Source organism: Dermacentor variabilis, chromosome 6, assembly GCF_050947875.1.
Source record: "Dermacentor variabilis isolate Ectoservices chromosome 6, ASM5094787v1, whole genome shotgun sequence".
In the NCBI taxonomy this organism is placed as follows: Eukaryota; Metazoa; Arthropoda; class Arachnida; order Ixodida; family Ixodidae; genus Dermacentor; species Dermacentor variabilis.
Window position 1 is genome coordinate 114,310,649 of NC_134573.1, and position 24,386 is coordinate 114,335,034.

Below are 24,386 nucleotides of genomic sequence, written 5' to 3' on the forward strand. Positions count from 1 at the left end.
CTTGGCCCTTGCGCCAATAAACACTACATATCATCATCAACAAACAAGAAAAGTTAATGCTGTACTTGTGTATTCAATTTTTATAAATAGCAAGAATGATTTAACGAATTGATGTTTTATTAAATGAAGGCTAATTTACGAATTTCGAAAGGAAATTCAACTTGTACGTACAGTGCTCAGCGAATGAAACCCGATACTCGCACTGCGTGGCTATGAGGACGATGAGGATGATTTCTTGGCATCCCCTATGAAATGAGGCGGTGAAAAATAGTCACCTAGCCTGCTTGAATTATTCAGTTGTAATGTACATCTTTTTTATTCTAACATTCTTTTTATACATCTCCTTATTCTTTTACTGTTTTCTTCAAAACTTATTTATCTACCTTGTACTGCTACCTATGCCTGTAACAGATCCGGTCGTATCAATCTCTTCCCTGATTTATTCCACCCTCGTGCTTATCTCGACTGTTGGCCGGCTGATACTTCCATTCATTTTTGAAAGGTGCTTCTGGAAGGTGCACGTTACCTGCGCGCCTCACCTAGTGAGTCCCTTCGCACTCTGTTACGATGTGCTGAGTGGTCTCCGGATTTTTGCTGCAGCATACCGATGCCTCACCTCGTTGCGAATATTTGCTCCGATATGTTTTGCCCTTAGGCCACCAGCTCGAGCCTCAAATAGCAAGGCGCTGCCCTGTGCGTTGTCGTACAGATTTTCCCTTGTAATTTATTTCTTTCGAGTCTTGTATATATCCACAGTCCTTCTTGTTTCCATACGTTGCATCCAATTCACTGTCTGTTTCTCTCTCTTTCTGATAACTCGTGGTCGTCTATTTACACTTTAAGTTACCCAGTACTGGGTTGCCGACTTTTTTGACCTCTTCCTCCATTCTGTGCCCACGCTTCTCACGTACAGATACTTGTGCAGTTTAGCCGCCCATTCATCCAGGTTCCTGAGTCTTTCTTCAAAACTATTCTTGCTCTGCGCTTCTCTGACTTCAGAAGAGGCCCAACCCATCCTGCACGGTCCAATTTTTTGTTTTTACCGTGGGCTCCGAAAGCCAACCGGCCTATCGATCTTTAGGTAACTTCCACTCCTCACAAGATATCCAATTTTAAGCACAAGATGGCATTTGCGAACGTTGGCACTGGCACCACTACTTTTTTCCGCATTCCACGTACCACATTATACTTATTGCGGGGTCAAAGTGCTCTGCTTCATTATTGTAGCGTTCCAGTTCCCCTTTATTTTCTGGTTTCTTTGATGGGTGCTTCACTTAGTATTTCCTTTGTTTATGTATGCGCCGAGGTGTATATATTGCTTGACTCTAGGAATGGCTTGCTGTTTAGCTGACACCCCGCAATTACTTGTCTCTACATTAGAGATCATAATTCCCGGTCTCTGTGCTAAACTTACGGCCTATGTTTATCGCGGCGTGGCAACAGATATTCGCAGATTTCTGTAAATCTCTTGAAATTGTCCGCTAGTAGCACTATGTCGTCCGTATAGGTCAGTCCGCAGACCTTCTGTTGAACCATTACTTCATTACGCATGTAGGACACGTCAAACACTAATTCACTGTTTTTCAAGACATCTTTCTGTGCCCTTAACATAAGCGTGAACAACAATGCAGACAGAGAACATTGTTGCTTCAGTCCTTGGTGAACTTCACGACTTCATTACATTTTCAATTTTCCCATACGACTTGTACTCCGTTGTCTCTATATATCCTCCTCAACTGCTCCACGAAATCGTCATTTATGCCTTCGTGCTTGCGCATATCGCATAACAGTTCCCTGTCTGCGTCGTCGTAGACTCCTTTAATATCTATAAATGCTATCTATAAAGGCTTATTCTGAGCTACTGATATATCTGTGCACTGAGTTAGTACAAACATATCCTCTAAGCGTCTTCCTCACGTGAACCCGCCATTCTGCTGTTCTCAGAGTACGTAATTTTTCTCCTCCCACTTCGACAGTTCCAATTTTATGGCTTGCATTGATATTCTATATATCACCGACGTTACTGTAACTGGCCTGTATGAGCTTGTCTTATCCTTTCACCTCTGCATTCGTATATGATGCTCATCTTGCTTTCCCGCCATTCAACCAGAATGCTCTTCGTTCTAATAACTTGCTCTATGGCGTTAGTCAGCAGTACCTTGCTCCTTAGACCAAGATTTTTTAACTGTATTGGGATTTCATGCTTTTGTTTTGCTAAATTTTTTATTTATCAGGCTGCTATGGTTGCTGCTGCATTGGTTTGAGTGGGAAGTTCGCTTTCTTTCGTGCCGAAATTATCCCATATAGCATCTGTGATGTACCGGAGCACATCGTCTCCTTCGAAGATGCCAGTCTTCATCCCTTATAGGCGCTTGCGAATTTTCAACAGGAGCTCCGAGTACTCTTTTATGGTTCCAGAATCCTTTTGGGGCGCCTTTGTCTCTTTTGCGAATGTTATGCACCCGACGTTCACTTGCGCATTTAATTTTCTCTTGTACGAGCTCACTCGCCACCTTTTTCTTTTCTCGGTATTTGTTCCATCAAAGGAGCACCTCTTCTTCGCGTAATCCCATTTTCTTCCCTTCTCGGTGATTCATATACGGCCTGCTTGCGTACTTCTATATATCTTGCTTCATTTCCTTGTTCCACCATTCACGCACTTTCCTCTTTTCAATCCAACAATTTTTCTTTTTTTGCCCTGTCTGTCTTATTTTTTGCTGCATAACGTGTACCACTTCCTTATATTCCCATACTGTTGTAGAAAACGCCTCCATTTTCTTCATCGTATGTATTGCGGTATCGGTTATTTGCTTTTCGTATTTAGAAATTCTGATGCTATTGGTTCGGGTTTTGCGTTCGCCTTGAGTAAACGAGGAAGAGTGAATAGCATTCCACAGCTGCACGCGTGCCGGTGAAGCATGCTTTGTTCCGAGGGAACGCCAGGCACAACACTATGTGCCGCTAATCCATAAGCGCTCCTTACATCTTTCTTTGCCCCTTTGCCACTTTAGACCTCGCCTAATTAGCATGCCTACGTCTCCGCCTCTCCTTGACCCAGTCATTCTGCTGCACCCCTCCCATACAAAACTGTCAAGAAAAGGCGGCTGCTCCAAATATTGTAGACGCGTTTCTGCCAAGGCGTACACACTAATAGCTTCGTCATTCAAATGCGTTTGGATTTCCAGCCACTTTTCCTGCTTGCGACCACCCTGAATGCTTATCAAATAAATTTTGCCGTCTCTGTACTTACTTTCTGTCCATCATTTCTTTACTTTTTGGAGTGTAATTTTAGTCCTTGCCGGTGTGTCACTAAATTATTTCCTAATCTTCCTTCCTGATTGCCTGGGGCACGCCTAAAAAAGGCTACTGCCCGTGCCGCGAGCCCACGTCCAATCTGTGTTGCTACACCATCGCTAAAATGTACCCGTCACGCACAAAAGCGCCTTCGCGGCCTGCTCGGTGCACTTCTAGGTTGATGCCGATAACTGTAAAATTGGTTCCTTTACCTAGCATCCAAACTTCCCCATTTACTACTGCAAGCACTACCCCTTCATCTTCATACCCCTGCATTTCAATCTGTGGCACGGTAAACACGGCGATTTGAACTTCCCTTGAAACATTCCCGAGGTCAGTGAGCCGTTTGGCTATTTGCTTCGCGATCCCCACCCCTCGTCCTTGCAGTACGTCGATCACTCCGCTACTGGGTGCCTCTCCTCCATTTTGTCCCACTCGTGTTGCTTGGCTTTCGCTATCGCCTCCCTAATCGCTACCACCTCCCCGGAAGCGCCCTGCTAACCTGGACTAGTTCTCCTGCACCTTGCCCTCTCTGCTATCGCCGTTTCTACTTTGCGCATGCTGGAATCGACCAACAATGACGACTCTGCGCTTTTCCTCCTCCTCGCCGCCGCCGAAAGCCGCACTTGAGGCCGCGATGCCCTCCGCCTCACACCCCCTCCCCCATCTTGTCCTTCCTCTTTGTTGTCTTCTTCCGTTGCCGGCACGTCAGTGGTACGCGATGATCACTCACGAGTCCGCCACTGCTTTCTAGCTTGATAGTTTCGGCTTCCTTACTCCTTGTTCTGGGGCCAGCCCCTCTCGCGATGCTCGCATCGAAGCGTTCACCATTGCTTTGCGGAATGATGGCCCTGAGCTTCATTTCTACGTTGGCTAGCCTATCTTCTACCTCCTTCCTTTTCTTCTGCTCGCTCTTGACTTCATTTTCTAACTACCCGACCCGCTTAGCTATCCTCCTGCTCTAGACGGTCTAGTCGTGATACTAGGGCACACATCGTAAAGATCAAAACTGCCCTGTTTGCATCGCGTACTGACTAAAAACCGCGCTTTTTCAAACGCATAGGGACGCTCGCCCTCAGAACAACGTTCGCGTGGGTTCCTCCTAGTACTCACCATTGTCTTGTATTAGACAGGTGTCGTACAAGAGTAACCCTACTTCTGGGGAAAAAGCATACATTTGTTCACGACCTACTTATTGCTAACCAAAAAACCAAATATATATATATATATATATATATATATATATATATATATATATATATATATATATATATATATATATATATATATATATATATATATATATATATACACATACATACACCTTTAGTGTCATTCTAAAACAATAAAAGAGCTGGCTCTGTGGGCAAGGGTTGCTTAGGGCGTACACGAAAGTATCTTAGCCGAAACAAGGCAGTAGCTACTCTTATGTTGCCAGGTTACCACTGATGGATTTGGGGACGCTGGGCGCGTTCGCCGTCTTTTACCTGTTTTGTTTCTTTATGTTCACAGACATCATCGGCAATATATATATATATATATATATATATATATATATATATATATATATATATATATATATATATATATATATATATATATATATATATATATATATACGAATTTCACGATTACCTTTCCTCATCATTTCTCTTTAACAAATATAAACTTTCTTGACGTTACCGTCTGTAAGTCAGCATTCAATAATATATGATACAAGCATAATATATATAGCTCGTTGAACCTAACTCTTTTAACATCCCAATGAGGGAAAATCAAACAATAAAAGGTTAACAAGACTGTGAAAGCCAGCGGCCACCGGCGATTGCTGGGTGACAGCTGGGGCTACAAAATGCAGGTATGTTTCACCACAAAGGCTCTCACTTTCATGCGACACGAAAATGCATGAAGGGCGCTATTCTGGACATTCCGCCATTTTCTTCGGTGCGTGACGTAGACACGACGCGAATAAGATGGCGCTGATGCCCCCATTTTGCTGTCGTTAGGTGACGACAACTTGACGTTTTGCCTAAGAAACCGAAATGAAGGCACTTAACGTAAGGTTCTCGGTAAAGCAAAATAGTTTTCCTCCGCAGTAGAAATAAAGCAGCTAGCTCAAAGCTCATGATCATTCCGTCGAAAACGCTTCTCGCTTCCGTCGTGTGCTGTGTACAAGCCGTCGTCAGCTTCATCAGCTAGGATGCGTTCACCCGGGAAACGGAATGAGTCATCGTACGTTGGCGCCAATTGTTTTCTACCTCGAGGCAACGTACACGACCGACCAGTGGTGATGAGCATACGTTCTAGGCCGCGTTATCGCTATCTCGCGAAACGCAAGTGACTCAGCCCGACTCGCCTGGCTGAAAAACGGCCGAATATCACCGATAGCTTTGTGCGCGCCAGAGATATCCGCTAGCGCGACGCACGCGCCGGCGCTGCCATCTCTTGTTCAGTTCGCTGGTTATTCGCACCACGGGAGGAAACTTCAAGGCGCCGCCTTGCATACATTCCTCTTTATAAATTAAAAAGACACATTGTCATAACTTCTGATTGTGCGAAAAGGCATCAATCTTGATTACAATGCAAATGCAGCTGTGAAAAGTGGACAACGTTGCAGAAAGTTTGCTATTTTCAGCCAATATTATTTCGTATAAATGCGTTCTATTAAAAAATGATGGCCCACAACACAAATGCCAACGCCACCCGAGAGAGATGCCAATACTATGAGCACGCGTTATGAACAAAAGATTTTCATGGCGCCAAACGACGGGGAAAATGTGGCGATACGCATTCCTCTCGGCCGCAATTACATATGGCGGCTCATTAGCATATTTCGTGCAGCTCGTCACACCACAAATTATGACTGAAAATCTCTGCAATTTCAGCCGAGCGCAACGTCCTGCAACGTCAAATTGACGTTTACGAAACAGCCCTTCCTGTGACGCTCCCCACGGCATGTTCCTTCAGCCAATCAGCAAGCTGGCCTGGCGACTATCTTGGATCGCCACCACATATTCGCGAAATTGCAGTTGCATTGCACTGGCTTCTGTATACGCTACAGCTCACATTCTTTTTGAAGCGCTAACGTCGCAATATAGCTCCCAAGGACCAAGAACATATGTATTAGCCGATAAAATTTGCAGCTCCACATCACGTTTCATAATCTTGATGAAAACGCAAAATTGCATTTCGCAAAACTTCCATTCCCCGGCACAAATTTCAAGACAAGTGAGCTCTCCACAGCCAATCAGAGAGTCAACATGGCGGATAATGGCGGCCGTGCAGCCGCCATGCGTGTCGAGAATGGCGCCCCAATTCGATATGTCCACAGGCCACTTGTGGCGCACAAAAGGGCCGGTCAACCACGTGCCCCGACTATCCGCCATGCGCAGCACCACTGAAAGCCACGTAGCTGAGGTCTTTGGAAACCGCAGGTGGGCCTCGTGCCGGAGTCGCCTGTTTCCACGGCAGGCATGGCTGAAGTGCTTACGTGCGATTTGCCACTTGTGCGTGTCCCAGATAGTCACTTCTGCGGTGTCAGTGTGGGCGAGGAAATCGCACTGTACAATAGTGGACATGTGTCACCTTACGCGCCAAGTGTTTGCCGCAGATGAGCATCAACAAGCTTGCCTACAATGTGGAGCTCATCGCCAGTATGCCGCTTTCATTCTAACGCCCCGGTCGCTAACGGCTTCATTTGTTGGCCCGCGAACCAACGTTCTTTATGCACGCACGTGCTTCGTTTACGCGCGGTGTATTTTTATGGCAGGTTGAGGGAGTGCCGTCACGCCAGCCAATGGTTCGAACAGGTGCGGCCACGTGAGACGCCAGCGACGGTAAAGCTTCCGAACCAGCACGATGAGCTGGAGAAAAATGGCACATATAGGACTCCGGAAATAATTAAGGGTGGCTTGTTTCTATCCTTGAGTCTCACCACTGTTTGCACAGCATGGATTTCACAAGTTCCATCGTTAAACAGGCAGACCGTTTCGTTGATTTCATGGGAGCACGCGAGTGAGATATCGGAAGACGCCATAGCTGAAAATTTGCCTCCATGGTCAGGGAAGATCATATTGCTTTTATATCTTATGTTATTTTTAGTGTCACCACCATTTGTGCTAGTATTACCCTCGCACCCAAATGTAGAATTAAACCACATGTTGTATCGCCTGTTGCAGTGCCACGAGTCGAAATAGCCAATGTGGCGCTTCTTCATTAGTTAAAAGAGTACGTTGACAATATTAACACTATGAAAGCAAATACAAGGCATGGGAATAAATCATTCTGGTAAACCAAATGCTACATTGAAATCATTTGCAAAGCAGAGATAACTACAGCGAAAACGTGAACATATATTGACCCATTTCATGCAAAATAAGAAAAAGAAAACATGCACTCGCTACCACCACTAGCAAGAAAAACAAAAACAATAAAAGTAACATGAAGGTTTCAGAATTGACCACAACGCATGACATAGCTTAGGTAAAGTGAATATGCATTAGTTGCAGACAAGAGGGCTTCGAAGTTCAGGCATTTCCCATTACCGCGGAGAGATATTAAGGGGCATTTAAAACCAGGTTGAATGCCCTTTAATGCTCGCAGATTCCAGGTTGTAAAGTCAACATGCAGATAGGTGAGCCGAGCGTACACCGAACGTTATGCGCCGCAGGTCGCATTTAAGTGCCATTGTAGGCGGAGCAACGGCCGATTCCGTGCAAGGCATGGGTGATCTTGTAACATTTTTTTTTTGAAGACGCCGTCACATGCTTTTTAACAAGGAGACCTTTGTTCCAAACGTCTAAACACAATGAGTGCTTCACAGCTTCGCTCCGTATTCTCTGGCTTAGCTTTTCGCATCTTTATCATTTATTTATTTTTTCAAAGAGGGCATTGTGTATCATCAGTAACAACAACCTAATGGTGATCGTATTTTCGGAACTGTATACGAGGCGACCAAGGTTAAACGACCCGCCGTGTTTGCTTAGTGCCTAAGGTGTTGGGCTGCTAAGCACGAGGACGAGGGCTCAAATCCCGGCCACGGCGGGCGCATTTCCGTGGGGGCAGAATGCGAAAATACCCGTCTACTTTGATTTAGGTGTGCGTTAAAGAACCCCAGGCGCTTCAATATTTCGGGGCCTTCAACTACGGCGTCACTAAGGCGCAGCGATATCAAGCAAGAAAAAAAAAACAGAGTGATCGCTATAGAACTCCAGTAAACAAAACGCGATTGCTTTTCACCGTCGAACCGCCGCGATCCACCGTAGCCGTCGCCCTTGCTCGCGAAGCAGCACCGTAAACTACAGGTTTGTGCCTGACAGTTTTCTAACGTGTTAAAGCGCCCAACTACGCAACAGTTGCTTCAAGACATCGCTGAAGGCTGACATAAGCGTTAAATTACGATCAAGAACGCAAACCTTACAGCACGCACATAGGCGCTGACGGGAACAGTGCTCGCTCGAGCCCGCCTACGCTTCGCAGCCTTGGCAACAGGCGGCGTCGTCGGCGTTTTGCGCATGGCGTATAGCGTTTCAATCGCTGAGCACTGCACATTTGCAACACTAGCGCTGTTTAAAATGGCATAAAATGGAAGTTGCGAAGCAATAGGCTCAATAGCAGTCCTCTATCTCGCTTTGTGCAGGCACCAAGACTACTCCAGAAGCTCATTATCGCCACTTTACATCGCAATGCAGCACGTATCAAAAAGGAACTGTAGTACAGCTGCGTGTAGGGTCTATTGGGTAACGTACTTGGAAGAAAGCATGTTAGCGCAAGCGCTCAGAGAAATCACAAAGGCGTCGACGCCAGGCTGACCTAACTCCAACTGTTTATTCTGCGGGAATTCCCACACTTGAGTACTATGTGTTCATTCGTCCGTGGCTCCTGTTAAAATAAGCTGTTGAATACCGTGTACGGCGATGTCTACATATTCATCTTATCCCTGTTTTTCTTGCGATAAAATGTTTTCAACTCGAAAAGGAATTACACAGCGATAAGAGTTTGGTTGAAGCAAACAACTTACGTCAATCACTCCCACGCGCAAGTGGCAGCCCATGCTGAATAATTTGACCAAGATCCGCAGGCGCAACACTTCTCAGGCGCTCGTGTGTCGCACTAATCTGTTCAACGTTTTCACAGCCGTGTCGTATTTCTTACGCTGAGGGGACCAAAATGAACGTTCCGTACGCATGCAACCCTTCTTGTGCACTTTCCAATAAAGAAATGACAAAGAGCTGTGTGTTAAAGGACGTACGCTTACGAAGCGGAGCGAAATTGGGGGGGGGAGGCAGTTTTATAGTATCAAGGTATTATGTGAAGCCTACATTGCGCCATCCCTGAAAAACACTGCTAACAACGCTACTTGGAATGAGAGGGAGATAAAAAAAACAATAATGAATAAATGACAGCGTTGGCCGCAGGTTTCATTAATTCATGAAGCCATTTTCTGGCGACATGCCGAGAGTGCAGTCTCATTTTCTAACCGAGCACTCATTTTTCAATGAAGAAGTGGCCGTGATCATATTTACTTATTTTCTTCTGCGAAGCGATAGCACAAATATCAGTCGACTTCCCAGTGATTCTCGTCAAGCAGCTTTGTGAGCAGTACGCGTGACAGATGTCGCGCATATGCGGACAAAGCGAGAGCTTCGAAAACGCATTCCGGTGCCATTTTCACGCAACGTACTGACAAACCACCCACGACTCGTCCCACTTGCTTTTCCTGCCATTGCGATCCGCCACGACGACAAAATATTGTACTTTCGTAAATACCGGCTTGTCCGTATATATCCACCCGGTGAAGTATTTGAAGTTCGTGAATTCGAACTTAAACTCGTTCACGTACAGCGTCGGTTCCAGTGCATCCACCACTCTGCATAGTAATGTTTCATAATGCGCCTAAGACTAATCATGCGGGAATCACCTTGACATTTTCAATAGAGGTGACTTTGGCGAACAAATACGAGAATCGAAGATCCGCAAATCATGCGGGTTCCTTGGTTACTTTGTTTGCGTGCTGCATGTCATATATATTGCGGGCATTTCACTTGTGGGGAATAATTTACAATTTGGCGCACCTTTTCGGTTACCCTAAACGTTTGACGACATGAAGTTCACTTAGAGCAGGCTCAAATTGACTTCATGCAACTATAGCTTCAGTCACGCTTTGGAACGCAAACATGATGATGATAGCAGTGCTGCTGCTGATGATGATGAGGGTTAATGATATTCCTTTTTAATCGATGGGTTGAGAAATAGTCGCCTAGCCTGTGTTGGCTAATTAATTTTTAGTCATCATCATCAGCCTGCTTACGCCCACTACAGGGCAAAGGCCCTCCCATACTTCTCCAACTACCCCGGTCATGTACTAATTGTGGCCATGTTGTCCCTACGAACGTCTTAACGTCATCCGCCCACCTAACTTTCCGCCGCCCCTGCTACGCTTCCCTTCCCTTGGAATCCAGTCCGTAACCCTTAATGACCATCGGTTATCTTCCCTTTTTATTGTTTCTCCCTTTTTATTTTTATTTAAATCTGGCATTCTGCCTATCTGTAGTTTGCCTTTTGAAGTTACATAAGCCGGCGTAAGTCACGCTATTGCTTATGTGAAGTAGACGCGACCAGGTACGTAAGGAAGTGTCCGTGGACGTGTTGTTTATGCACAATTGTGTTTCCTGTATTACACGCCCTACGCATTGGTCGCGAGTGCAACCGGTGCGCTTGTCTCGCTGGTCGTAGAACTTGAAACGTGTCGTTCCTCCCGTATGCCAGTAAATGGATTCAGCTGTGCGACGCCTTCCAAGTAATAAATACGTTATATTTTCAGAGAGTAACGTGTAAGGCGTGAAGTTACATTGCATTTCACGACGCATACCAATAGCTTTCTTTTATAATTGCGCGCTACCTTTCGGTCACGAAGGTGAACTTCGAGAGAAGTCTCTCTCCTTCTCGCGTGGCGTCGCCTGCTGTATGTCAAATATAGTACAAGAGTTCAGTATCGTTCCGCCCAAGAAACTGCCCTGCACCATCCCCCTGTGCGCCTCCGCGGTGAAAAGCAGTTCCTGGGAGACGCTCCTATTGGAGAAAAAGTTCGCCTCCGTTAATCGTGTCGTCACCGAAATGAGCGAGCGCAATTGGTTCGCGCAAATGTAAATTCTCTTCGAGTTGCACGCTGGTGTATCTTTCACTGCACTCATCAGTTGTCGACCAACGTGGACGTGTCGGTGTGTCGTCATCGGACACTGCAGACCACGCCTTTCGCCGTTCGATTGGGCGACTGTGGCCTTCGCACACAATCGTACAACAGCGCGTGAGCATGTGGGTAGGAATGCCAACTAAGTGAAATGAACGCGGGCGGTGTGCTTTATTCGCCTCCCCGTCGACTCCATTCACTCAATTTACTTCCACTCGCGGCACACAATATTTGCCACTACAGTCGAAGGCATGTCACCAACGGTGTACTTACGTGAGAAGACGGCAAAGAGCTATCGGTGCTGCAGTTTCGCGGAATCCATTATACGATCTGGGTCTGCCCTATATAAGCGGACGTACTGAACCCCAGAACAGCTACATCCTTCTTTAAATTTACTTACTGATTCTATCTGACCGAAAACGGAGTTGCACTGAGTTGGGAGAAACATGAGCGATAGAGAATCGAAGCAGGTGTAGACGATGCCAAATGATTGCACTTTCGTGCGTGTGATGGCTTCTGCTGTGGGTTTGCTTTAATGGAAATGTCAGTTTGCTCTTATGCCGGGAACAATGAACTATTTCATACTGTAGATGACACGGCATAGACAGCGCTGGGAAATTTGCGTCGAAGGTAGTTGAGTGTTCAAGACTAATCGAAATCGGAGAGACCCGATGGACAACACCTATGAGCAGTGCTGGCCAAAGTATCATTCCTAAGCGGGTGAGCGTTAGTCGTACGTCCGGAAGTACGCAATAACTATCGAAATTCCAAACGCAGATTTTCGCAGGCTTCAGGTTGTTTATTAATATGCGTCAATAAATATACACAGTAACAGTAAGAAGAAGCGCACTCATGCAAACAACCTTCTTGATTGATGCCGTCTATTGGCCAATAGCCGCCGCGTATGAGAATCTGCTATACAGAGTCGTCATTCGTAAGCTTTGCGAAATATTTCAAAATTGCCTGTGGCGGGTATCACAATTCTTATCATTGAGCTGGATTATTCAAAAAGGTGGACATTAATATCACGAGAACTCAAAAATAACATGCATACATCTAATTAACTAAAATTCACTAATTAACTTCTTTATTAATTACGTTGAGGCAAATATTCCAATTTACGCATTGTACGAGTAGCAGTAGAGTTTACAAGATGTATCCACTTCAAAGAATTTCTAGTATGTCATCACTTTCGAGATATGATTTCCCAAAGCTTGAGGCGAAATACGCCTACATGGGCGATCCAGTTACGCTTGAGCTTCAATGCATAAACAATTGTCATGTTAAAAAGTAACTGGAAGAAAAGTGCACCCTTAAAGTCAGTCCGATGGGGCATATCTCCAAACTTGGGTCATTCTGGTAATTAATTCCTAGTGGATACGCCTTGCAAACTATATATATTGTTACGGGAAGGAAGAAGCGTTCGTCTATTTACAAGTGGCTTTTAATGGCTGAGCCAACAAGCGTAGAGCAGCGATGATGCTAAACTCTTCTTCGTCGTCTCTAAGACCACCATCAGCGTCGTCTTCTTTCCACATTACCGACTGTGACATCACCCCCGTCGGAAAAAGCACCTGATTGGTGCGGCTCAGCTGTCCGAGAAAGGTAAGGTTTGAGACGGCTGACGTGGATGATGTCAGAGAGAGGTGAAGGCATCGTGGCATCCAACGGAGACACTTCATACGTGACAGGGGTCACCTGGCGAAGGATGCGGTAAGGGCCATGGTATCGCGAGAGGAATTTCTCCGAAAGACCAACATGCCGAGTTGGATACCAGACTAGCACAAGGGCACCTGGTTCATAATGCACGTCGTGATGGCGCTGGTCGTAACGGCACTTCTGGCGTGTCTGTGAAGCAGAAAGACGAATGCGGGCAATCTGGCGTGCTTGGGTCGCTGTGGTTATGACATCCCGAGTGTACTCTGTCGGCGAATCGAGCGTGGTCGAGAGGAGGGTCTCGAAAGGCAGAGTTGGCTCACGGCCGAAGAGGAGATAGAAGGGGGAATAGCCAGCTGTGTCGTGGCGCGAGGAATTGTAGGCAAACGTGACAAATGGTAGAGCAATGTCCCAGTCGCTATGATCGGAGGAAACATACATTGCGAGCATGTCAGTTAATGTGCGGTTCAGGCGTTCGGTAAGACCGTTAGTTTGAGGATGGTAAGCGGTAGTAAGTTTGTGTTTAGTAGCACATGATCGAAGTAGCTCGGCTATGACTTTGGAAAGAAAGTATCTGCCGCGATCGGTGAGAAGTTGACGAGGTGCACCGTGGTGCAAGATGACGTCGTGAAGCAAGAAATCAGCGACGTCTGTAGCGCAGCTGGTCGGTAGGGCTCTAGTAATGGCATAGCGAGTTGTATAGTCCGTAGCGACGGCAATCCACCTATTTCCGGCCGTCGACATAGGGAATGGTCCGAGAAGATCAACGCCAACGCGAAAAAAAGGGTCGGCCGGTATATCCAAAGGCTGCAGCAGTCCGGCAGGAGGCACAGCTGGTCTTTTCCGGCGTTGACACGACTCACACGCGGCAACATAGCGGCGAACGGAGCGGTTGAGTCGGGGCCAGAAGAACCGTCGCCGAATTCGGTCATAGGTCCGCGTAACGCCAAGGTGTCCAGCGGTGGGAACGTCGTGCAGCTGCTGCAGTACAGTCTGTCGCAGATGAGACGGAATGACGGTCAGGAGCTCGGGCCCGTCGGGGTGCATGTTGCGGCGATACAGGATGCCATTTTGTAGCAGGAACATGTGGAGGGATGGGTCAGACGGATCAGAGAGCAGGCGTTCGATAATTGGGTGTAACGACTCATCTCGTCGTTGTTCAGCGCCAATGTCTTGCAAGGCAGAGAGCGAAAGAACGCAGATCGGTGCGACATCCACTAAGCCGTCCGGTACATCGACGGGATTTCGAGACAGGCAGTCGGCGTCCTGATGTAGACGACCCGACTTGTAGACCACAGTGTATGTGTATTCCTGCAGCCGTAGGGCCCAGCGACCGAGGCGTCCGGTGGGATCCTTAAGGGAGGAAAGCCAACAAAGGGCGTGGTGGTCGGTGGTAACTGTAAATGGCCGACCATATATATAGGGTCTGAACTTGCCCACCGCCCAGATGAGGGCGAGACACTCGCGCTCAGTAATCGAGTAATTGCGCTCTGCGGGAGAGAGGAGGCGGCTGGCGTAGGCGATGACGCGGTCGTGCCCACATTGGCGTTGAGCTAAAACTGCGCCGATGCCGTAGCCACTAGCGTCAGTGCGGATTTCTGTCGGAGCGGAGGCGTCAAAATGGGCGAGAACAGGAGGTGTGGTGAGCAGCGTGATGAGCTGCGAGAAAGCAGACGCTTGTTGAGAGCCCCAAGAGAAAGGAACGTCTTTCTTCAGGAGGTCAGTCAGGGGACGGGCAACATGGGCGAAATTTTCCACAAACCTGCGGAAGTACGAGCATAGGCCAATAAAGCTGCGAACATCTTTGGCACAAGTTGGCACGGGGAAATTCTGCACAGCGTGAACTTTAGCGGGGTCGGGGCGAATGCCTGATGAATCGACGAGGTGTCCGAGCATAGTTATTTGGCGGTGACCGAAGTGACACTTGGACGAGTTAAGCTGCAAGCCAGCGGTGCGAAAAACAGAAAGAACAGATGAAAGTCTTTCAAGATGAGTCGCAAAAGTTGAAGAGAATACGATGACGTCATCCAGGTAGCACAAACAGATGGACCATTTCAAACCACGCAAGAGCATGTCCATCATCCGTTCAAAGGTCGCCGGGGCATTGCACAAGCCAAAAGGCATTACCCGGAACTGATATAGGCCGTCTGGTGTGACGAATGCGGTCTTTTCACGGTCCATTTCGTCCACGGCAATTTGCCAATATCCAGAGCGAAGGTCTATAGATGAAAAATAAGTGGCACCATGGAGACAATCCAGAGCATCGTCAATGCGGGGAAGTGGATACACATCTTTCTTGGTGATCGTGTTTAGATGACGATAGTCAACGCAGAATCGCCAGCTGTTATCCTTCTTTTTGACGAGAACAACAGGGGACGCCCACGGGCTGGAAGAGTCTTCAATAATCCCTTTGGCAAGCATCTTGTCAACCTCGCTCTGGATAATTTGTCGCTCAGAGGGCGACACCCGGTATGGGCGTCTGCGAACAGGTGCTGCATCGCCGGTATTTATCCGATGTGTCACGACCGTAGTTTGACGCAAAGGGCGATCGTTCAGATCGAAAATGTCGGAGTAGGACTCGAGGAGGCCACGGAGCTGTGCGGCTTCTTGGGTTGAGAGGTCCGGTGCAATCATCTTTGTGAAGTCGTCGGTCGGTACTGATGCAGAAGGCGCAGAATGAGCAGTGGTCGAAGACGGCGCAACAGATAGAGCAGAAATGTGGCACTCGTGCGTTGGAGACAACGTGGCAAGAGACATGCCTCGAGGAACTACTTGTGGGCTCTGTCCGAAATTTAGGATGGGAAGACATGCCTGATTGGCCGCAACAGAAACGATGGTGTGTGGGAAGGAGACATTGTAAGAAAGCAGGACTGACGTCGAGGGAGTAAGGACATAGTCTCCGTCAGGTACAGGTGGGCTGGCTAAAACAGGGATGAAGGTTGCTGCAAGAGATGGCAGGCGTATAAAATCCGCGGAACAAAGTTGAGCTGGAGCTTGAGCCGGAAGGTCAATGGGAACAGGTAGGGGTAGGTCAAGTTGTACAACACCGGCGGAACAGTCAATCAGAGCAGAATGGGCAGACAAAAAGTCGAGTCCGAGGATCACATTATGAGGGCAATGTTCAAGCACACTAAACAAAACGGACGTGTGGCGACCGGCGACACTGACACGAGCAGTACACATTCCAAGCACAGCCGGAGTACCACCATCGGCGACCTGGAGCAGTCGAGTCGGAGCAGGGGTAAGTACTTTTTTCAAGCGCGTTCGAAGCTCCGCGCTCATGATGGAAATTTGGGCTCCAGTGTCGATGAGTGCTGTAACGGGCAAACCATCCACGTCCACGTCCAGAAGGTTCCGATTAGTAGGCAGGGTCAGCAGAGGAATTTCAGGCCGGTGTTCTAGAGCAGCGTCACCTCCAGGAGCTGCCCCAGTTAGTTTCCCGTCGGAGAGCGGCGACGGTAAGCTGGGGATGGAGAGCGACGCAGCTGGGGCGAACGGGAGCGGCGACTATGTGGTGATGGCGATCGGCTGGTCGCGGTGGCTCGAGCGTTGTCAGGTGCGTCTTCAACCTCGGTGGAGAGTGATGGCGGGCGAGGATTCAGTGGGGAGCGGCGGTAGGCGGGAAAGCTTGGTCGTGAGTGGGCTGGCCAGGAACTTCGACAGTGGCGAGAGATGTGGCCCACACGTCCACAGGAAAAGCAGATGGGTCTATCGTCATGGGTGCGCCATTCGGCCGGGTTGCGATAGCTCGGATATGGACCGTATTGGCTCCGGTGAACAGGGGCAGAGGCAGTAGACGAAGCAAAGTCAGGACGGCTGGCGGAGCAGATGGATGGAAGACCTACATTGGCAAGTTCTTGGCGAATGACCGACTGAATGAGGGACACAAGCGGCCGGGAATCGTCAAAGCACTGCGTGACTGGCGTGGAAGGAGACGCTGCTTCGATTTCTCGCCGAACGATACGTACGACGTTCTCGCTGGAGGTGGACTCACGCGGTGGACCAATGTCTTCGCACGTCGACGAAGCTGCGGTATTAGGTAGACGAGTAAACTGTCGAACTATGCGGCGACTCTTCGCGTCTTCAAAGCGGCGACATTCGTGAATTATCTCATTGACCGTTGTGATGTTCTTATAAACAAGCAGGTTAAACGCGTCGTCCGCGATGCCCTTTAAGACGTGGCTGACCTTGTCTGCCTCTGCCATATTGTTATCTACTTTGCGGCAAAGAGCGAGGACGTCCTGGATATACGCCACGTAAGATTCAGTGGACGTCTGTACACGGGTCCCAAGGTCCTTCTTCGCAGCACGTTGGCGGCCGACGGGTTTGCCGAACAAATCTCTAAGCTTCTGTTTACACTGGTCCCAACTCGTAATCTCTTCTTCATGTGTTTCGAACCAGACCCGTGCTGTTTTCTTGAGGTAGAATATTATATTAGCCAGCATAAGCGTGTGATCCCACCTGTTGTGTGCGCTGACCCGTTCATAATTCTGCAACCAGTCGTCAACGTCAACGTTGTCAATCCCGGAAAACATGCCTGGGTCGCGAGGTTGAGCCAGGATGACCGTCGGTGGCGACGCCGGGGCCGCGGTGGAACTCTCTCCTTCGGATGACATGGCGGCCAGGTTACGTCCGCTGCGGAGCTCCGTCTTGCTCAAGTGATTACCCCGCACCTCCACCAATGATGTTACGGGAAGGAAGAAGCGTTCGTCTATTTACAAGTGGCTTTTAATGGCTGAGCCAACAAGCGTAGAGCAGCGATGATGCTAAACTCTTCTTCGTCGTCTCTAAGACCACCATCAGCGTCGTCTTCTTTCCACATTACCGACTGTGACAATATATATATATATGGGGAGAGAGGGGGAGGGGGTAAAGTGATAACAAAGTATCGAGATAAAGAAATAAAGGAGCGTAGACATACAATCACAGTCGGTCACTGTCGCCGCATACTGCCACCGCACTATAAGTTCGTAAACTGCAATATGTGCCGCCAAGTGATCAAGTAAGAAGGCAATTCGTGAATTTTTTTAATTAGTTTAGTGAGCGGTAAGATTTATCGTGCAAGTATAATGTCCGGCTCTCTCAATAATCAAGCTCAAGGACTAGAATTATGTTATCTGCAAAAGGCCATTTTTAAAGATTCCAAAACGCTTAGACACGATCACCCCCTATGACAATATGTAGCATCCAAAAAATAGTTAGGAGCAGGCTGCATGTTGAAAGAGAGCTTTTGAGAAAAAAAAGTGACTTCGCGCTCCTCTTTCCAGCTTCACGCATCGCCCACGACTGCAAAATTTGGCCACCCGTCGTGGTTGCTCAGAGGCTGTGGCGTTAGGCTGCTGAGCACAAGGTCGCGGGATTGAATCCCGGCCACGGCGGCCGCATTTCGATGGGGGGCGAAATGCGAAAACACCCGTGTGCTTAGATTTAGGTGCACGATAAAGAACCCCAGGGGGTCGAAATTTCCGGAGTCCTCCACTATACGGCGTGCCTAATAATCAAAAAGTGGTTTTGGCACGTAAAACCCCATAATTTAATTTAATATTTGACCGGGATGTTCACTGCAGCGTATGCTATCACGTGGATTGTGTTTCTTTTCACCACACTTGAGAGATGGCTCAGGACGCCTTTAATTTATGCTAATAAAACGTGCTGACTGCATTGAACTCGTGATATATTGCCCCTCCAGTACCAAGTTTTGGCGGCACACACGCAGAACGTCCTTATTTTTACGAGAAAGAAGTTAAAATTGTCATTGAACGGCGAACTGGCACTAGGCGACACTCTGTTTCGACACTTGATCGGTGCTTCTTGCGCGTGTTCCGCTTGAGCACCGCCGACTCTGTAGGCATTGCTGTTGCGCAACTGATGTAAGCTGGTCTTTTTTCGAAAGTAGATATGGTACCAAGTGAACTTTTGTTGCGAAGTTGTGCCGTCTGCCTAAACATCCTTGCTGTCATATCTCTGGTTCCAGGCTGTGTGTGTGCAGGCGCGGCTTGCAGGAGTAAGGCGGGACGGTATGTGTGTCGTGGTTTAACTGTAATAAGTTCGCTTAGTAGTCAGAACGTGTCCCGTGTTCTTTCGCGTGTGCCTGTGAAAAGCGGCGCTTTATAAGATGAATCGTTGCCATCCTGTTCAAAACGCAATCCTAATAACTTCAACTAATGCAGGATTTTTTGCTAATCTTGCAGTGGTCTTAGAGAAAGAAAAAAGGCAGCTGTATTCTCTCTTGTTGCGGTTGCCTGATAGAAACAGCGTTTACACAGTAGAAGGAATTGTTTAGATGTAGACTCTAGGAGTTAGGGGCACGTACTTACTCGGGGGTATTGATCAAAAATCAGGGAGTTTATAGTAAAAGAAGAAGTACGAAATTTAAACAAAGATGAAACAAAATTTTATAATATTTCAATTTAAATTTTATTTTCCCATCTTACAACACAAATGGAGGGGTTGCAGAAAAAAGCTACGCCAGGGCAGCTTGATTATAGAAGGGAACCCAGGTATAGATTGTAGATAGTATTTTTTATGAAAATTAAACGAAAACAAAAATACAACTGCTCGAACTCAATTGGGTGGAATGAATCGAAGCTTGCAGATCTGACTTCATAGTGTAGATGTCATTGACCGATGTCATTGGCGCCCAAGAATACCAAATTTGAAATAATTGTCTAATCCAAAAGGTTGAAACGGTGGTTGTAACCTTCTTTTCTGACAAATAGAAAATCATTGGCTAGAAATAGAAAAAGCATCTATTGTCTTTTCTAGCCCCCCCCCCTCCTGCACACACACCCACATGGGGAGCATGCAAGACCAGCTTTATATATCTAAAAAATGTAGATATGGAATTCGATAATCTATTCTAGAAATTGCGACTTCATGTATTCGCGCTTGACAGAGTTTACTGTTTCAAGGATGTGGTAAGTGCGAAAAATCTGGGGAGTTTGCTAGAGATGGGGCACAAAATTAACGCAGCATCATTTGCCTTCGAAATCTGGCCCTTATGACGAAATATGAGGACAAGCTTTCAATAACTGGGCCATTCAGGCAGGCCTTCACCAAGAAATCTACGATTTTGTTCAGAAATAGGCTCTAGTGCCCAGGCACCCAAACCTGTCTAATGCGAACTATATAAAGAATCATTAATGATTTGAAAGCTCGCAAACCTCCAAGTCATCTGAAGCAGAGAGGGAGAAGTACAAAGGACAGAGAAGCTGTAACGACCACTGCGGAACTTGCTGATGTACTTATTTTACGAAGGGCCAGGGTTGTAGCTAAAAATTCTGCTACATAGGTAGGTACAATGTTTGGAAATCGAAGAGAAAACGAGCAATCGCGAATAGGAGAAATCATATTGCCCCCAAAAGATTGTTTTTTTTTTCCTCGGAAGCCTGTCGGAATATCTGCATATGAATTTTTTTCTCTTTTTTTATGCTGTATTTCCAATTATTCGGCTTCTTTCGCTGTTTCATGATTCACGGCCATGAGCAATTCATTGACAAAATGGCAATCGGCTGTGTCCTACATGAGCCACAAACTCCTCTCCATTATTCGATTCTTTGTTGATAAGACCAGAATGTTTCACTCATGCACCAGCGTTTAGCGCTGGCGCGATCAATCTACACCCCCCTCATTGCTATCTGTCAGCACGTCCCGCTGGGGCCTGGATGACGCAGCAGCAGACGACAAAGCCGTGACCAGCTAACAACCAAATAATGGCGGCAAGCACACGATGCGTTATTGAGGTCGCTCTTCCAATCACTTCACGCAGTAATCGGCAAAATATGGCTGCCATCTGCAAGCGCTGCAGATTCGGGTCAATGGAATTCCCTTTTCTTAGAATGAGATAAAGATAGAAACAAATTTGAATCTAGGCTTAAAGCACTCATCTTTCGTGGGCGAGAAAATCGGAAGCTGTCAGCAACGGGCTGACGGCGCAGATAACTTTTCGCCGCGGCCAGCCTATCTGAATTGCTTTCATTTTCCTATAAAAAAGACAGAAGACACTGCGTATCCGATTGATCGTGTCAATCTAATCAGGAGTGCAAGAAACAAAAAAAGGGGGGGGGGGGGGGGGGAAGAGCGAAGCAAGCGGAAACTCGTGTTTGTTACCACGTGTCTCACCCTAGTCGCCCCCCTTATAAGCACGGATTTAGGCCCCTACACGAAGACGTTCGTGACACTTTGAACTTCGGACGCAGGACGGGGCTAGCTCCCATCGCACGTCTTCAAGTCGCAGACATGGCTAAACTGTAAGTGCTTTTTGTGCGCTCAGCAATACTGTAACTCGAACAGGTTATTTTTTACGCTGGAAACTTCCCTATTAGTCTTCAAATGTACGGTTTTAGCAGTAGTTCGGCGGGCTTGCAGGCCTGTCTTTTTTTACCTCAGTCAAGATATCTAAATTAATGAGATTCTGGGGTTTTACGTGCCAAAACCACGATATATGATCATGAGGCATGCCGTAGTGTAGGGGACTGTCGGATAATTTTAAACACCTGGGATTCTTTAGCGTGCATTCCATGCACGGTACGGAGGCGCTTTTGCATTTCGCCCCCATCGAAATGCGGCTGCCGGGATTCGATCCCGTGCCCTCGGGCTTACCAGCGCAACGCCAACGCCACTACGCCAATCCAGCGGGTGTAGTTTCGCCGAGCGGACATTTAAAAAGCGCATGTCGAAAACGAGGTTCCGAGTTCCGTGATTTTAGATTTCGCCACGATGTGTTCACGGACAAAACAGAGCTAGCCTAACAACCTTAGGTTGGTTCTTAGCTATGCGTGGTTATAGCGTGACGGAACACAGTCAAAAGGGAGACAAAGACATTTGGCCAGACAATTCTCTGTATTAACCACCCAAATTTTCATGCAAGGGGAACCCTTACAAACCGAGTGTCCCAGCAAACGTTAGCCAAAGTGTCAATTAAGGAGAACAAAAAAAAACGAACGAAGCTGCTAAAATATGGTATTTTTTTATGCCTACGGATTTATGTCGCCAAGCCTCTTCCGCCACGAGTACAACGTTGTGCGTTTCAATTACGTGCGTAATTAGAGAGCGGTACCTAAACAGGTCGTCTTTAGTTTTGAATAAATGGTGTCTTCCGATGGCGAAAGCTGATATCACGTCGTTAAACTTCCCACTCTGTGATTTACAGTGCGCTGGGCACAACGTAATACTTCGTTTTCGTGCATTTGTCGCTGCGCGCTAAATTCAAACTGCGCCACGATATTTTAGCGCCCGCGGGCTGTGACACCAGCACTCTAAAGAAAAGAGATTTCAAGGAGCTAAATCACTAACTCGACTCTTTAATTGCCTGTCTCGGCAACAGCGTTGTCCGTGCATAAGCTGGGATCGTCGCGCGGGGCACACGCCGCTCGCTATCGGCGGAAACCAACACTGCAAGCGTCCTGGCGGTTGCCGATTCAGGCGCTGATTGCAGTAGTTCTAATCACTCTTGGGATCGCTTAGTGTCGCGCCCGCGTTGTCGCGAAAAATTCTCCTATTTCACGCGTTAAGAGGAAACAACGGAAACGTTAATTACGCCGCGCACGGCGCGTTGAAAACTACCGAGAGATACATTTCGGGACTCAATGACTGCGTTCCCACCGGAAGTCGCGCACTTGATAAAAAATAAATTAATTAATTAAAACTCGCGTTATTACTCTAATGACATTAAGCAGGTAATTGGTGCACAGAATTATACTGGTGGCGGAAGAGGAGTGAAGGTCGGGCACTGCAGGTGTCGTGATGGTATATCGCACCGGCTTCTTTCACAACCTGGCTAAAGCTAGCTGGGACATTTTCTTTTTCTACGGTCATATTGTTTTTTGCTCCCTGTTTCGGTTTTCTGGCGCAGTGAAACGTGCTCTCTTCCGAAGGTATAGCTTCTCATCCTAATGGTACCTCTCGGTACGGTACATTTTGATAAGCGATTTTTTTTTTCGCTTAGATTTGTTACGGTAAATATCTTTGACGCACTTTGCAACTGTCGATTGTGTCGCTAACAGGTAGCAGCAAGGTGGAATACCGCAATTAAAATTTTGCTTATGAAAAATGTAAAAAGAACTGTCATGGTATAAATAAGTGACAGGCTTCATGGAACTCCCAGAAGTGTCGCAGAGTTGTTCCGAGGCGTCTATTTACCGCGTTGTGTGCAATTACAGAAATTGCTGTTCATTTGTGCGTTTATTCAAAAGATACTCTATGTACCTAACACGAAAAATAACTGTTGCTGCGTTTCATGCAACATTCTTAGCAGGCAGTCTTCCACGTACGGTGGGCACCGTACGTATGTGATTAAGAAGACTTAACAAGATTTGTAAATATAACTAGCACGTGGTAACTGTAACCAGCACCGCGTGACCATCTGCGCGTGTCCTTCTGCGATCGGTGCCATTTGCATGTCAATCGCTGTCTTGATGTGCGATCGCTTCAAATCTTGCTTCGCCATCGCCATGTTGCCGATGATTTTTACCCTTCCTTTCAAAATGAAAACCCAGTGTTTCTAGAGGTGGCCGAACTCTTTTTAATACGAATTGAATATTCATAGTAAGCATCCAATACCGAAACCATGACGCGTATATTTACAGCAGGAATATTTATTTTGGTATAATTGGGTACCACGCATGTATTTACTGATGCAAAAAAGACAGCTATCACGCACGGAGCATCAGCTTTAAACACAAGATCGCTAATTCAAGTTTCAAAACTACACGACTAGCCTCTCACCATCTCTTTAGCGTGGTCGAAAAGGTTTAAAAGAAAGACTGGCTACTGCGGGACTAGATTTGCATAAGCGTTAAATGCCTGGCGGAAGAAGGTTTAAAGTTCTGGAAAATAAAAAATAGAAATAACTCCCTTGAAGGACTGGTGTGCCGCCAACACATTTAGAAGGGGCGCTTAAATGACATGTTCAAAAGAAAAATATCGCAGGTTCTAGCTTAAAAGATATAACTGCTACATGACTAGAGAGCCAAAAACATTGAATGACAAACTGAGAAGTCTTTCCCGGCACTATTCTTCTCGCCTCCCTCAGCTTTACATTGTTTAAGTAAGAAAAAAGTGGTGTCGTGGAAGTTAAAATATATCTCCATTAGAGTCCGTCGTGCCAAAGTACATCCGGAGAAGCTGACCAATGTCCGCCTGTCGTCGACCACTACTGCACACAACAATGTAATTGGACTTTTGTAGCCGCAAGGCCCGGCGAGTGCGGCGACCACCCAAGTCGGAAAGCTTTACAAGAAGACTCAGA

The 24,386-nt window shown here is 47.0% G+C and overlaps 1 protein-coding gene across 2 annotated transcripts in view; it reads left to right on the forward strand.

Moving 5' to 3' along the window:
- Nucleotides 1–24,386, forward strand: part of LOC142584329 (scoloptoxin SSD976-like) — a 201,168-nt gene that overhangs the window by 162,871 nt on the left and 13,911 nt on the right. Inside the window, exon 1 of one of the 2 annotated variants that reach the window (XM_075694481.1) lies at nucleotides 21,270–21,387. The exons of the other annotated variant lie outside the window; for it this stretch is intronic. Coding sequence (XP_075550596.1) covers nucleotides 21,377–21,387 — 11 coding nt within the window. The 5' untranslated portion in view covers nucleotides 21,270–21,376. Of the gene's footprint in view, nucleotides 1–21,269; nucleotides 21,388–24,386 lie in introns of those variants that run through there. 2 annotated transcript variants of the gene reach the window in all.